At 32.4% G+C, this 15,678-nt stretch overlaps 1 protein-coding gene across 4 annotated transcripts in view; it reads right to left on the bottom strand.

The window, feature by feature from the left end:
* Positions 1 to 10,813: 10,813 nt before the first annotated feature.
* Positions 10,814 to 15,678, bottom strand: part of LOC136989648 (phosphatase and actin regulator 1-like) — a 92,270-nt gene continuing 87,405 nt past the window's right edge. For all 4 annotated transcript variants that reach the window (XM_067287870.1, XM_067287866.1, XM_067287869.1 and 1 more), the window contains one exon: positions 10,814 to 11,799. In XM_067287870.1, coding sequence (XP_067143971.1) covers positions 11,784 to 11,799 — 16 coding nt within the window. In that variant the 3' untranslated portion in view covers positions 10,814 to 11,783. The remainder of the gene's footprint in view (positions 11,800 to 15,678) is intronic.

Genomic DNA, 15,678 nt, shown 5'->3' with positions numbered 1-15,678 from the left:
TTCCCTCTCTTACCCGAAATGTCGTTTTCAATTTTTATAAATCGCGCCGATTCGTATTGTCATTTTCCAAGTTCGTTCTATCCCCCGTTTCGAATCGAATCCCGAAAAAATTTCTATATATCTCAGTTTGGTAAACGAAACAGCAGCGACACCCACGCTGCACGGCCGTAACAAGAACTACGAATTGACCTTGTGACGTCGCGGCTGACGCGCTCACGCCTAAATTGCTGCCGTTACGCAATCGACGAGGGTCGGAAAATGGGGAAAGAAAGGTCGCAACTTCCGCTTTTTTCCGGATAAATATCGGAACAGTGAGATTTTTTTCCGGACGGAAGTGTTCCGTTTCGCCGACTGGCAACGGTGCAGTTATTTAACGCTGGCTGACTCGTGAAGCAAAACGTGACGTGACGCAACAGCATGTAAAGGTTTACCGAATGGCTATGCTAACCGAGTAAACTCTCCGGAGTTTAGTCTGCTGAGCCAAACAAACCGGTACTCGATGACGGGTGTGGGAAGATTTGTTATAGTAAACAAAGATTCCTTGCGATACAGAATTAACAGCAATTCAGACAAGTTCTTATTAAAATTTGTGAATTGTAAAGGCTTCGATAGTTTTATTTGATAGCCAGACAGTAGAATAAAAGTGTTTCAAATGTTTTGAGGTATGGTAGGAAAGAATAAAATTCGACACCTAGGAACAATTAATGCGCGCGCTTTGTCCGATTTTCTGGTTCTGTCAAAGTCGAACGGGTTTACAGACGACTACCGAATCGAATTAATTAAGTTGGAAGAATGAAAACGAGTTCTTAATATTTTTATCACTTAAAAGATATTTAATGCAGTTAAAATCTCATTTTTTTTAAAGCGTTGGCGAATTTGCCTTTCAGTAGGAGACAAACACGTTTCTATTGTAGAAGATGGTAGTTACGAATAAGAAATTCGATTTAATTGTATTTAAATTCGTAAAGTTCGATTAATTTAATATTCTTCACATATTTTTACTTTTTCAAATTCATTTTAAGTTTAACTTATTGAATGAAAATTTCTTGTCTAGAATCTCTCAAGTGAAAATGAAAGGTTATCTTGTGATAAATTGTCTGTAAATCTTATTTACATTCTGTCTTGTCGAATAAGAAAGAAATGTGTGTAAATTGGTGCTGTCTTTCATACAGGGTTGTTGTCTCTTACAAAATAGTTCTTATGCAATAATCCAGAAGTTATGAAAATTAATTACCAATAAGTCTAGTTTGAAGATTCTGTTGTAGAAACAATTACTAGAAATTCTATACTGATCCGGTTTTCAACCACTCATGGGCCAAAAACTGCTTTATCCAGTTTATTAGAACTTTCAAAAATACAATAAAAATGAAGCAAATAAATTAAAGTAAGGATTTTATTACTGTATTTATCAAATAATTATCAATATGTAGTCTAAACAGGGATTCCAATCTAGTCGCTAGAGATCCCTGAGGGGGTCAATCGATTTATCTTGAACGGTCGTCTGGCAGTCAGTTGACGAATTAAATATGATTCTTGATATATTATAGCAGAAGTTTCCAATCTCTCTTGCTTGTCGATCCCTTTTTTAAAATTAATCTTCTTGCTAAATGATTTTCTGATGGCTTAGCTAATTTTAAAGCTTTTTCAAATTATTCATACATTTGTTGTTTATTAGCAATGTGCATCGAATAAAATCGTGGTTTAGATAAACGACCAAACTGGGGAATTATAAATTATTAGTTTGGCTGTTCCGAAGAAGATATAATCTTTTAAAATTTCTGCATGAAATTAATTTCTTTACATAGAAAGTCACATAATAACTGTCTAACCGCAAAATTAAGACGAAACGCCTCGCACTTCGAAAATTTCCGGATTACTCTCGCACACATTATATTGCCACACGCTCATGCGTGAACAACAGATACATTTCACCGAGAATAAAAAAATACACATGATGAATTAGCGTAGCAATGAATAAATACGAAAATATCAAAAATTTTCAGAATAAGAAACAAATAATTATAAATATATCCAAAAATGACGACAGATTATCCGTTTGAAGATATCTACACATTGAGATCATCATCATCATAGTGCCAGAAAATAACGAATTACAAGGGAGTGAGATTGAAGATGGCGTGGTCGCCGATATCATCATATTTTACTCACGTTGGGATGCTAGTGAGAAGAAAATTTATTTTTAATATAGGTCTATAATAAAATTTCTCACAAGATTTTGGGTAAGTGTTATTTACTTTACACCTTACAGTTACAATCTTATTTTTTGGATATATGTATATAAGCATAATCATTAATTTGGCTTGTATATCAGGAACAACATAAAACTTACTTAACATAAATACAGTAATACAATGTTCGGCTTGTAACAAAATAGTTGAAAAGCAGAAATCTAGTCTAATTTACATCAAATCAAAAACAAGAAAAATACTAAGTACTGTTGTAAATCTTTTTGCACAGAAAACATTGATATGGTGTGTAGTTGCCTCTGACACAGCACATGTGCAATGATCGAAGGGAGTGAAGTCCAAGCATGAGCAGAGCCGATAAACATTTTTGAACAAGAATATCTTGAAACTTCTAGAGTGCTTTTGGTGAAGGCTGGCGGAATGTAACTAGTCTACCTAGAGCAATTGTTTTAATTTGGAGTGCCACAATGAAGTGCTGAGCAGTGCAGAGTTAACATTTCTTCATCAATGCAGTTATGCTTTGTGTACTTTTAGTATTAACCATAACAAGTAGAAATGCTGCAAGAAAAAAAAAAAAATTTACAAAGTTGCCACTATTAGAAAGAAAGGATGAAAAAACTGCAGATATGTTTTATGAAATTTAGGCTCACAGATTTTGCTGAGCATTCCATGTGATGAATAACTTCATTGTCAAGCAAGTGTTGCACTTTGTGTGGTAATTATTACCTATAAAAATGAAATCTGTGTCCATAACACCTCAGGAAAGTCTCACATGGAGTTCCAAAACAGTGTCTCTGTACTTTCTTGCAGTAAGACACCCCTTATAAAAACAAGCTTGGTGTATCCATTAAGCATAATGTTACCTTAACCATGATACAATCACCTGCAAACTGGTCTCTTTCACAATGTTGATGAGACTGTATTGGGTTCCTTGCTGCCTCCAATCTATTCAAAGTACAATATCTATCTGGACTCAAATTAAATGAAGCAATGTTCTCGATACCAACTTAAATAGACTGTTTTGTGCACAAGAATCAATGGAACACAACATATTGGGCATCTATCAAAAACACCATTTCTCATGGAACTAACACTGGTAGTTGTAGCCATTTCTGCAGAGAGCTGTCTAATAGACTTCTATTACGATGCTGCACTGTTACCATCCCTCGACATGACTGCTATTTGATGTTAACTTTTGGACATCGGCCAAAAAACAGAAATCTAACATCTGTTCTTTGAAATTTGGCCCAAAGCCTGGCTATTATGTTCTGCAGCATATCCAGCATCCTGCACACATCTGTCTTTTTGGAAAGCTAGAAGCAAGCTAGTCACATTTTTCCGTTCATCTTAGTGATGCACAAATGCACTACCGCCAGTATAATACAGTAAAACAACAATGAACTGTTTCTGCTGCATTTAATTATCAAGGCAATGTATACTATTGCTGTATTTATAGAGCCTACATATTCTGCATGGAATATTCAACTGCATTCCAAATATTAATTTTTTGCTTTATCTATGGATTGGATGATTTTATTTATTTTTTGTGTATGAGTATATATAGGAACTAGGAACAGGCCTTAAATGCTCTATCATATCGACAGTAATATTTTATCTCTTACATAACTATATACTGGGTTACCAGTATTAGATATTTCAATTGATTTACAGATTAAACCTCACTAATCCGGTAAGCTTGGGACAATACAGGTCCTGGAATAACAATTTTCCAAACCAGTGAAACTTAGCATAAAAAAATACAATAAATGAATTATTTTGTATGTGCTGTATATTATTAATACTGATACAACTTAGACACGAACCTAGTCCTTGTGACAAAAAGTGTTTTTCTTCTACTAAAGAAAAAAGCCTACTGATAACATATAAACATGACTTTTTCATAAGGCAAATAAATTATGTAAAAATTAACTTTCACAGTACTGTAAATCCATTTTCAAAATTTATTTCTACAAGCAATCTAAATTAATTTTCTTTTCCTACATATTACTCAGCTTTGACTTGCAATTCAACTAATTATCATTGATATATAATAGAAGCATATAATAAAAATGAATAATTTTGTTTCCAAATTAGCTAATATAACTGATACAAATGATTAGTATAAAGAATATTAGTGAGTTAAAATTAATTCTAAATTGTTTATGTAATGTCAATGTAGTTTCAAATTTTTGTAAATGATAAAAACACTAATCACATTTCAAAGTTGTCTAAACCAGTGGTACACAAAGTGATACTTGGGGTATGCCAAATTTCCCTTCAAAATACTGTAATTCGAATTCAAAATGTAAATTTGTAACTTAATTTAAATCTATGTATATAGTTTAAAATAAATAAATAATAGATAATTTGATTTTTGCCTACACACACACACACACACGTCAATATAATATATATTAATGTGTTTGTGTATTGTGTATTATATTATAGGGCAGGGATGGCAAACCTGTGGCACTTAAGAGAAATCATCTGGCATGTAATGTATCATATGATTTCTGTCTTTTTCGATCATCCTTTCTGTTTATCACCTGATCATCTTTTTTTACATTTATTCGAATTAAAGTGTATTCATTTAATTTCTTTAAATATCATTATTCAAAGTCTAAGACATTGGCACGCATTAACATCTTTAAAGCTAAGTATGCTTACAATATGGCACACGGACTCAAAAAGGTTCGCCATCCCTGTTATAGGGGATACAACTTATAATTATTTTCGTCTTAGGGGTGCAAAAAAGTTTGGAGATCACTGGTCTAAACCAAAATATTCAACAGTATTTATAGTTAGTATTTTGAGTTCTAGATCAAAATGATGATTTTCAGAAAACTTTAGGTACATTTATTTTGTCAGAGTATTTGCAATTCAAACTTAACATCTACAGAAAACTTCCTTTGTGCTTGAGAATTGCTTAGTTTGTTTATTTCTTAGTGGTTCATAAAAAAAGAGGGTATTAATTAGAAAACAGCATCAAAAAGCTCTTTATAGTTAAAAAAAAAAGAAAATTTAAGCTGCACTTTAATATTTTTAGTGAAATTAATGAAATTTCTTAGAAATATTGTTTCAGAACATAGTTTGATACTACTGGTACAAACCTCATTTATGAGGTTGTTTGAAAAATAACCAAACTTTATTTTTTTTGTTATTCAAGTTACAGATTATTGGTCCTTGTCCCCTTCAAAGAACTCCCTTCCACTGTTTCCACTTTGCAAAGAAGTCCTGGTAGGCTTGTTTCAGACTGTACTTGTGAGTGCTTGTGACAAATTTGTTTTAATGTCATCAATTGTCAAAGTGGCATTCTTTCAGCACTGATTTTAATTTTGGAAACAAGAAAAAAAAAACAAGTAGTCAGGTCTGATGAGACGAGGCTGGGGAGGAGAGTCATTTGATTTTTGGCACAAAACTGGCAAATTGACAAGGCTGAGTGAGCAGGTACATTGTTATGGTGAAGGAATCATGAGTTGTCTTGTCACAACTCTGGTCTCTTTTTGTGAATTTTTTCCATGCAATTGTTTCAAAACACCTGCATAGTACTGACGGTTAACTGTTTGACCTTGAGGCAAAAATTCAAAGTGCACAACTTGGATTTTCTGAACATGAGTTATCAGTTGAGGTCAAAGGCTTTCCTGGTCTAGGGTCATCTTCAACTAACTGACAACCACTTTTGAATAAAGTAAGCCATTCATAACACTGCATATGACCTAGAGCATCGCCTCTATAAGCTTGATTCAAAAGTTCAAATCTTTCTGCAAAAGTTTTCCCCAGTTTTACACAAAACTTCATTGCTCCCATAAATCACACATTGCAAAAATTGCCATGAACACAAACACCTTTTACTCAAAAAACAATAATGTGGGAACAAAACGAGATATCAACAATCCAAAAAAACACAGCTTCCTCAGTAGGTTATTATGGAAGTAGTGTTGTCAACTTCACATCACTAGGACACTGTTTTTGCCCAGTTTAAAAAGTTTGGTTATTTTTTGAACAGACATTGTATGTCAATTTGATATCATTCCTTTTTTTTTCATAATGGATAAGTGTGAAAGTGCACACTACTCTGACAAAACAAATGCACCTTAAAAAATGTAGAAAAAATAGACATGCCTGTAAGATCAGTGAAATAAATAATTTTGATTTGATTTATTCTTTCAGTGTTTTTTCAGAATGCTCTATTTGTGTTGCATTTTGAGACAAACTGAAAATTATTACTTTTCTACATTTGTTAAATGAAAAATTCAGGCATGTAAAAAGTGTCATCATTTGTTGAAAAGTTAGCAAAATTGCATCTATAAATTTTCGATTTATAAAACAGGCTTATAAACAATTAAGATTGTGTGTTATCTAAACCAAGTAGAATTTTTAAAATTTTAATTCTCCACCCTGTCACTCTTTGATGTTCTTTTTTGTACATCTATCATGGATTTGATAGCAGGCCCACAATAAGACAGTTGTATAAAGTTTTAAAAACATTAAAAAAAAAAAAAAGAAAAGTGATGATTTTAGATGCGAGCATATGGCTTCTAGGTAATTCTTGAGGTCTATGAGAGTTGTGTGTGTGATAAAATGAGGTCAAAAATGGAGAATGTATTGTTCACTTGAATCTATCAAAACAAGGAAACCTGCCTGTGAATTTTATGATTTCTTCCAAGACCTCATGTTTTATAGTTGAGGAAGTCTTTGCTTAAATCTGTTAAAAAATACCTGCCTCACTTATCAGCAAAGACTGTTTCCGGAAGTTTAAAAGACATAATACACTATGTAGCATAAGGCTTACAGAAAAAATCTTGGGGGTAATTATGGACCGACTGCCATACTTTCCCCTCTGCTATATATAACAGCTGGGAAAGTAAACTTGATTCTATTGGGATAGGCCATCTGTCCTTTAATAATTATAATCAAATTTAATTATATAACTTAAATAGATATCATCCAAGATGACCATTTCAATCAAACAAAAAACTTTTTCAAGCTAATTTTATCATTGAAAGTCTTACCCAAGTAAGTAAAATAATCATCTAAACATAATAGATGATTGCCAATGTACAAATTTTTTTTTTGTTGTTTAATTGCTATTTGTTTTCCTGATAGAATAAAAGATTTATAAGGTGTTTTGGTTGATGAAATTGAATTTTATCAAAATCTCTAGATCCTTTAGTGATAAGCATAAATTTTGCTGAAGGGAGAATAAATCATATGAGGAACACACCAGTAACTGACTATTCCAACTTTATTGTAGAAGGAAATGCATTTTGGGCCTCCTGCCACTTTTCAGTCTTTTATTACAGATCTTTGACTTTAATGACAACTGGATGAATCAACTTTGTGTACATAAGCTGCTAAATAAAATATTTTATTTTAAATTTAAAAAAAATAGGTGTACACATCTTTTAGTCTTTTCATATGTAAAAATAAATGTAAATGCTTTAAAATGTTGATTAAGGAAAACCTTTTACAGTAAAATTAAAAGGACCTTATTAATCACTTTAAAAAACTTCACTGTATGTTCCTCAACCAAGTTGATATTGCAGATACAGGATACAGTACATTATAAAACATGGGAGTGAAAGGGAGGGATCCATGGTGGGCTCATTAGGTTGTAATAATGGCTGCCAGATCTCACTGATGACTACTACTGTGTTTAAAATTAAAGTAAACAGAATGCATTTAATGACTTCTAAATGTTCATTAAGTTTTCTTTTAATGTTAAGTTCTTCCTTTTTAAAAATTGTAACATCATTCAGTGAGACCTTTCAACCCTTTTGATTACGATGTATGGCTGTTGTGAAATTGGTGTAATTGATGCAAGATGATGATCTCTAATCTTAGTTTTTAATGTTTCTCCCATTTCACCACATAGGGTAGGGACTCCTATTGCCGACTGCTTCCAGTAATCAATCATGTAAGCCAAAATCCATGTGCAGTTAGCTTCCCTAAATCTGTTCAGGTGGACTATCTTCACAGGAAGCATCATAAGATGATCCCTTTTTCACTGACATGTAAGAATAACAGGTTGCTTCACTCATGGGGATGGAAAAAATTATTGTGCAACACCTCTTCTGGTAGTCAACCATATAAGTTTTAAAGACCTGACAATACCTTAATGAAGGTTCTATGTTTCAGGTGCATATTTTCTACAAGATAGTTTACCATCCAGAAAAATAATTAAGCAAGCTCAAAGCACCTGCTGTAGCTAATAATTTGCATCAATTCTGATATATGTAAATAATGAGGTTGTTAATTACTGGATACACTGACTCCATAAATTCATATGGTCAACCGCAGTGGTTGAGTACTGGAGTTTGTGAGTTTTTTCTGTGATGTGTGTCCATCAGGTTTCCCTTTCACACTTTCTACATTTGTGAGGCTCTCGATGAAAGAAAACCCAGTTGCTGATTGTGCGACTATGCTGGTTGACTACTGGATCAGAATTAAAAGTGATCAACCACTGATGCATACCAGCTTCCCAATGCCTGTTATTCCAGGGTATTTAATATTTAAATGTTAAGCCAATCATCAAAAAAACAGAAAATAAAATGAACAGTTGTATAATTCATAGTTTTAAAAACATTGCGGTGTCAGAACATAAAAATGTCACCAGCAAAGTCCAAATACATCAGTGTACAGAGAAAGCATTCTGATACTTTCTCTGTTAATGGAGGCCAAAAATTGTCTATCAGATCCATATCAAGTTTGAAAATTCTGAAACAAACCAGTCTGATTCAAATTATCTCCAGCAATTCCATAATCATCATCACATGAAAACATGTTGCCCGGCTTTCTTCTTCATTTGTATTGGCCACAACCAATTGCTACAAAAAAGAAATATAAATGAAAACAATGTCCACTAGATACTATAGCTTCCAAGTCATCGAGAGAGTTCATATTAGAAAAGGAAAGAGCAAAATGTTGTCTGTGATTATTGCCGCAGGCAATACCATTTGAAATGTTAACCAATAGCAGGAACCCCTTATGATATTGCTGTAACAATGCAGCTCATATGTGAATTATGGCTTATTTACTACACAAAGTGTTCATGTTAAGTTTTCTTACTTATCCAACTGAATTTATGCCCACCAGTGGCTGAGTGGATAAAACAACTGAACACTGGTAAGGGTTGTGGGTTCCTGCCTCTCCATTGGACTGGTCAGACAGTTTTCTGGGTTTAATAACACCTAAATAGAGGCCAGTTTCCTATAAAAAGACATCTTGGGAGGCATCCCCTTGGCAGATCGCCCATGTAGCGAGTTGCCATATACAAATAAAACCAAATCAAACTGAATTTATACAGATATATCAACTGCAATGTTTATGTGGTTGACAATTGGATCATCAGTGGTAGGACTTGGGAATATCCTGGTCAACTACCGGGTTAACAGCCCATTGTGAGTCTTTATTTCATAGTGTAAACAAAGTTCTTTTCCATGACAAGTATAGAACAAACTTCATTTTCATATATGAATTTTTGCTTTTTGCATTACTACACATCATAATAAAAAACAGTCCAAAATAGCTTTAAACAGTCAACTACCACTACCATTACCTAGTTATGTTTTAGTTGGCAATTACATAAAATTTTGTATACTACATTGTTATTTTGCACTATAACTGCTTTCTTATTAATTGAATCTTTAGTTTTTGATATTATTAAATGTGGGATCAATAACAATATTGTATCTTTTCGAATACTAACTGTGAACCTGACCCAATAGGATGTAAAGACTACTCATTAATAAAAATATCATTTTATAAATTTACTTTTTAGAAAATTTCTTAGCACTGCATAGTGGAGAGTTTTCCTGTAATTTCTGTTTTGAAAATTAATTGAAAAGTAATAGCAGTCTACATAGTAATAATTTCTCATTTAGAGCTTAAAATTTCACTAAACTTTCCCCTTCCTCAAGTTTCAAATATAACTAAGAATAACTTTTATTTAATATTAAAATTTCTATGTAACACAATTCAAAGGAACAAATAATGAGGGAAGCCAAATGTACAATTTATTTAAACATATTTGATACACCAGATTAGGAAAGAATCTGGATTACCAACAATAAAAATCTGATCGGAAACTGTACAAAATGTCAATCACAATGGAAGGATGATGATTTAATAAATGTAAAAGTGGAAATGATAAATTTTCTTCTATAATGATCAATATTTACATGTTAATCTGTACTGTACAATATTGAAAAATCTGGTTGAATGCCATATAATGCCCCTTTTTACATTTAATAATTTTTTCTTTTTACATTCTTTTTCAGAATGGCATAATGGACAATTATGGAATTCACCATTTTGGGTATATATATAGATATATGCATATACATGCATGTACATATATGTATACATATGTGCATATGCAATGGATTTTTGAAAATATTTTTTCTTCCATTTAGCCTAAATGATAAAAAGGCTAAATTCTACAATTACTTCACATTGTTAAATTACCACCTCGAAAAGAAAAAATATATATATATATATATATATTTTATATATAAAGTAAATTATTCTAGTATCATAAAATATTGGCTAGTTGAATATAATGAAAGTTATCTATTGCATAATTGTTGCATATTGGCTATGCTCTGTTGTTTTTTTTGGACATAAGTCAAAATTTATGTCTTTTTATCATAATTTACTTTTTTTACATTGGAGAAGATTAATACAAATTCAAAATGACATAATAAAAGAATAAAGTTCTTTTCTGTCCATAGAATGCAATTTGCTCTCAGAATAATTTTTTTTTTTACAAATATTTACTTGTTTCAAATTATATAAAATAAAAATATTGTTTATGGCTGGAAAATAGTGTTTCTAAATCTAGACACAACAGATGGTGGAGCAGTAAAGAAAGCTATTTCTTATTCAATATTATTAACAATAAGAATACGAATACTTACAGCATGCAAATACTGGACATTTCAAAATACTGGGCATCCATCGACAGATGCCTTTTGGTTCAATTAACGAAGTTCACAACCATTTAGTTCTATACACCAGAGATCACAATTGAGCTACTAGATGTCTAGCAACGCTTCAATTTTCTATGTAATTGAATACATAACAGAAATTTTATTTTCTAGCAAGTCCTAAAACTTATCTTGCCAATTAATCATTTTTTTAAAAGTTTCTTCGTTCTATTTTCCATATAAAATTACAAAACGATTACCGAGCCGACCAATCAAACATCAAAGGTCCTTCTACCTTAATTTATAAAGAAACTGGACAACTGTTTACACTATAATTAAAAATATATTTGGACTTTAACTTTTTTTTTATAAAGTCGATATGGAAGTCCACAAACATATTCTGTCGACGACGAAAGGAATGACGCCTGTGGCAGGGAGCGATTTTGTTCGGAGAACGACCGGACCAAACACTATTCGTTCACTTTGTACAGGATTTCCTTTATCTGCCTTTAAAATCACCATTTTTTGGACTGGCAAAATTTTTGGAAATTCTTGCAAAGGTCTTCTCACATTGGTCCAAGGAAGCAATGATAAAAACCATCATTCAAAATATTGGAAAAAAGTGAATACTGGCTCTATAATCATTCATTCATGGTCGATGGAACCTACAAAAAAGATATTAAATTTTAGTTTGTTTTATCTATTTAGAAATTACTTATATATATAAAAATTCAAAGAGTTAAAGCATGCTACATAAAATGATATATTGAATTCAAACTTCATGTTTTAGGAATTATAAAGGTGATGGAAAATACATAAGGTATATTAAGGTAAATATATAAGGTTAAAACAGCAATAATAATCTACAATAATATGAAAAGGCAATAACTGATGATTAGCGATTAATATATTAAGCAAAAAATTTATTTTAGTTTTTATTCAGTTCATTGTTTAAACCTATAATTTTTAAAACAAATGTTTTCTTTCGTTTGGAAAAAGTGAAAGGTTTTTAATTAAAAAAATTCACGGCTATACAGAATATCAGTTGTTCAACGAGCAAGAGATTGATCAAAGTTGAAAAAGTACTCCTTGTTTATAGGGCAGCAGTAAGCTCTTCCTACATCTTAGACTGTGAAAAGTTTTGTAAACAGAGCAAATTAAAATATTCCATAGAATTCAGATAAGGGCTGCAACTTTATCATTCAAATAATTGCACATTAATAACTGCAGATGAACCTTTTGTTGTCGAAGAGCTGTGAATTGAAACATTATCTTGCTGGAAAGTCCGATCTTCGGATATAATAAACGTTGGAAGATAATTTATTTCCAATGCACTGTGTCTTGATACTTTATAGAACCCAGAAGTAAAGGCATCAGCCTGTCAGCTGGGTTCAAATCCGAGCAGAGAACTCCAGGAATTTTTCACGGATAGCCCGTTATGGGAATATATGGCCCCACCCCCACCATCTAACCAACCTGTGAAAAGACCCTACTTAGTGCTCACACACAGAAAGAAGAAAAAATGAAAAATAAAAAATACTTAAATTTTAATTCTGAAAAGTGAAAACACTTGACATTAATCCTTGGCTAGTAAACTCAGTTTAAACCACAATAGACCCTCCAATATATTAGCACTTGGCAGGATCAAAAGGAATATTTCACCATCATGCAGTAATGTTTAAAACCATAAAGTCCATCTACATTACATCCAAATGGGATGACATGTTCTTTCAGAAAGTTTTAATGCCAGACTTGATGTTGTAAATTCCAAATGCACATCTCAGTGTGCTTTAGCTAAGGATGGTTATGACTACATTACCACATATTTTAAGTTTGAACTCAAAGCCAAAGCATTTTGTATAGTCTGTTTGTACAATGAATGTCAATGTTATCAGCAGTTGTAAATGAAATGTAATGTCTTAAGACTAACTGCAAATAACTTTTCCTGGCACATTAATGACTTTAGTCTTCTAGTTTTTCTAGTTTTAATGACTTTAGTCTTACTATAGTAAACAATTTCCTGCTCTCGCAGGAAATTGTTTACTATAGTTTTGGAACAATTAAGTTTCTTAGTCATTTCTGTTCCGGTTAATCCAGGATTTTCAATAAAAGCCAAATCTGCCCTTTTTCAATATCCAATGCTTCCTTTTGGCATTGTTTAAACAACTAGATTTAATATTGACTACTAAAAATGTAAATAATAATTGGGATAAGTGTAAAATTTGAATACGGGTGCAGGAGATTGCTAAGGCAATACGGGTTCTAATGCAATTTGTTGAATTTACATTATCCTGTATAATTTACTTCTAAAGGAAAAAAAGAGAGAAATATTTTCCACTGTTATTTAGTTAATTATTTAAACTGCTATAGTAATAACTGATATTTTTTCCTGACTATGTCATATTCATATATGGTAGTGGGAAAAGTATAATAGAGAATTTCAAAAAGGCAAATGAAAAGTTAATGGTTGATATTTAAAGTATTGTTTAGAGCAACTCAACTTTTATTTTGATTCTAAATGTAACCTGATATGTCCTATATTAAAACATTTCACATAAAATGCAGATAACCTACATATTTCCACATAAACAAGCACTTCTCACATAAGAATATGCTCCTGTTTTTGTAGTTTTGAAACATGTTATGCTCACTTATTAGAGTTTGCTATTATGTGTACCAGCTTGTTTTGGAACTGCACTGCTGTATCAGTGTAAATTAAAGGTAAATTTAATGATACGGTAACTAATGGTTACTACAGAGATGTCACTAATAAAAAAAATTCTTCTGATATTGTTTTTAAAAAAATTTATAGCAAGTTTTTTAAGGTATTTTGCAGAATATAGTGCTGATTTTGCTCTATAAAAGCATGCTCTTTTGTGTACAGAAATATGATTGACCCAGGTATAATAATGGCACTTTTTTTTTAGAAATGGCAACATCACTAGAACTTCCTGACTATGATGCGATCAACCAACCCATGCCATTGTTGAATTTCTGAAAGTATCATGCATTCAATGGTGAAGTTTCATCATTCTATTCTCAATGGGTCAAATGTTACAGTATCCAGAAGTTGAGATATTTTTATCATTGCCCTAAAACATGGTCACTTGGCAGGAGCAATAAGGCTTTATCAAAGTTCAAGTCACACAAGAACAAAATGCTCCTCAGTGCCATAAGGGACTACAACAAACACATGGTGATTGTAGTTCCTAGTCTGCACTTGAACAAGGTGATGGACATCCTGTGAACAGAACAGATGCAAAACATATTGAAGCTGTTAGGAAGTTACTGAAGAAAGATCATCAATGGATGTGCAAAGAGTCTAGCTGTGAAGTGAATGTATCACCTTCAATTGTGATCAACATCTTGACAAAGAAAGAGGATAAAAAAAAGTCACACCAAAGGAAGTGCTCCACACTCAGTGCAGAAGTTATAATGGACAAAAACTGTACAACTTTATCTGGAACATTAGAGACATGAGGGAAAAGAGTTTCTTTGCTGAATTATTGTACTTGATTAAACATGGAGTAGATCATATGAGTTTATTAAACTGAAAGGCAAATCAAGTAAATGGAGCATCTGTTATCACCATACTAGAGGAAACTGTAGCAAGACCCAGAAAGCTAAAAAGGTAATGGTGATCATTGCTTACAAGTTTGGAGTTCTTTTGGCCCATACTATACCATAAGAACAGACAGTAATAAGCAGAGTTTACTGTCAGTTTTTGGAAATTTTCTAAATTGCTTGATGCAGAAGAAGAATCAGACAAGAAACATGACACAATCAGGAGAGACATGACGTAATCAGAGCAATTTCTGCCGTTTTTTAAGCAGCGATGGCACTGGGAAATCTTGGACAATCTGTTGTATTTGTTGGGGATAAGATCTTACAATTTTAACTTGTTCAAAAAGTTGAAGTAGCCACTTGTTCACAGCATCATCTCTGCACTAGGATGGTGCCTGAGAACCTTGTCAGAAAACAATGAGTAGCAGCAAACACCGTCAGTAGCAGTTATTCATGCAACTGGAGAATATATTGAAGGACAGCAAATGTCATTGTTAATCTATGCTTTAATATATAGTAAACTAGCTTGTTACACCTGGCATTATTAATTTGAAGAATGTATGTGGTAAAACCCATTTTAAAAATGCCTATAAACTATGTGGGAAGTATGTCCTCACAAATAGCAAGTTTACAGAAAAATTATTAGAATTAGTTTGGTTTATATTGTTACAACAAAGCAACATGTGGACAATCTACCACAGGGAATGCCTCCTGGGAGGACTTTTATGGGAAATTGGCACCTACTGCAATGTTACTAAAGTGAAGAAAACCCGGAAAATTCTACATGGCCAGCCTGTTGATGATGTGGAACCCACGACTCTACTAACTCATGACTAACTACCAGCAGAACACTTATTAAAATTAAGAAAGTAGAGTTGTTAGATGTGTAAAATTAAATACTTGTATAGTTTTCAGTTTAACACTTTCAACTCCACATAGGTGAGTGCCATGTGCTACCCATCGCAGTAATGATATGGTGC

This window comes from Centruroides vittatus, unplaced genomic scaffold, assembly GCF_030686945.1.
Source record: "Centruroides vittatus isolate TY-2023 unplaced genomic scaffold, ASM3068694v2 scaffold_752, whole genome shotgun sequence".
NCBI lineage: Eukaryota > Metazoa > Arthropoda > Arachnida > Scorpiones > Buthidae > Centruroides > Centruroides vittatus.
The sequence above is the reverse complement of the archived record's forward strand: the minus strand, read 5'-3'. Positions and strand labels throughout refer to the sequence as shown.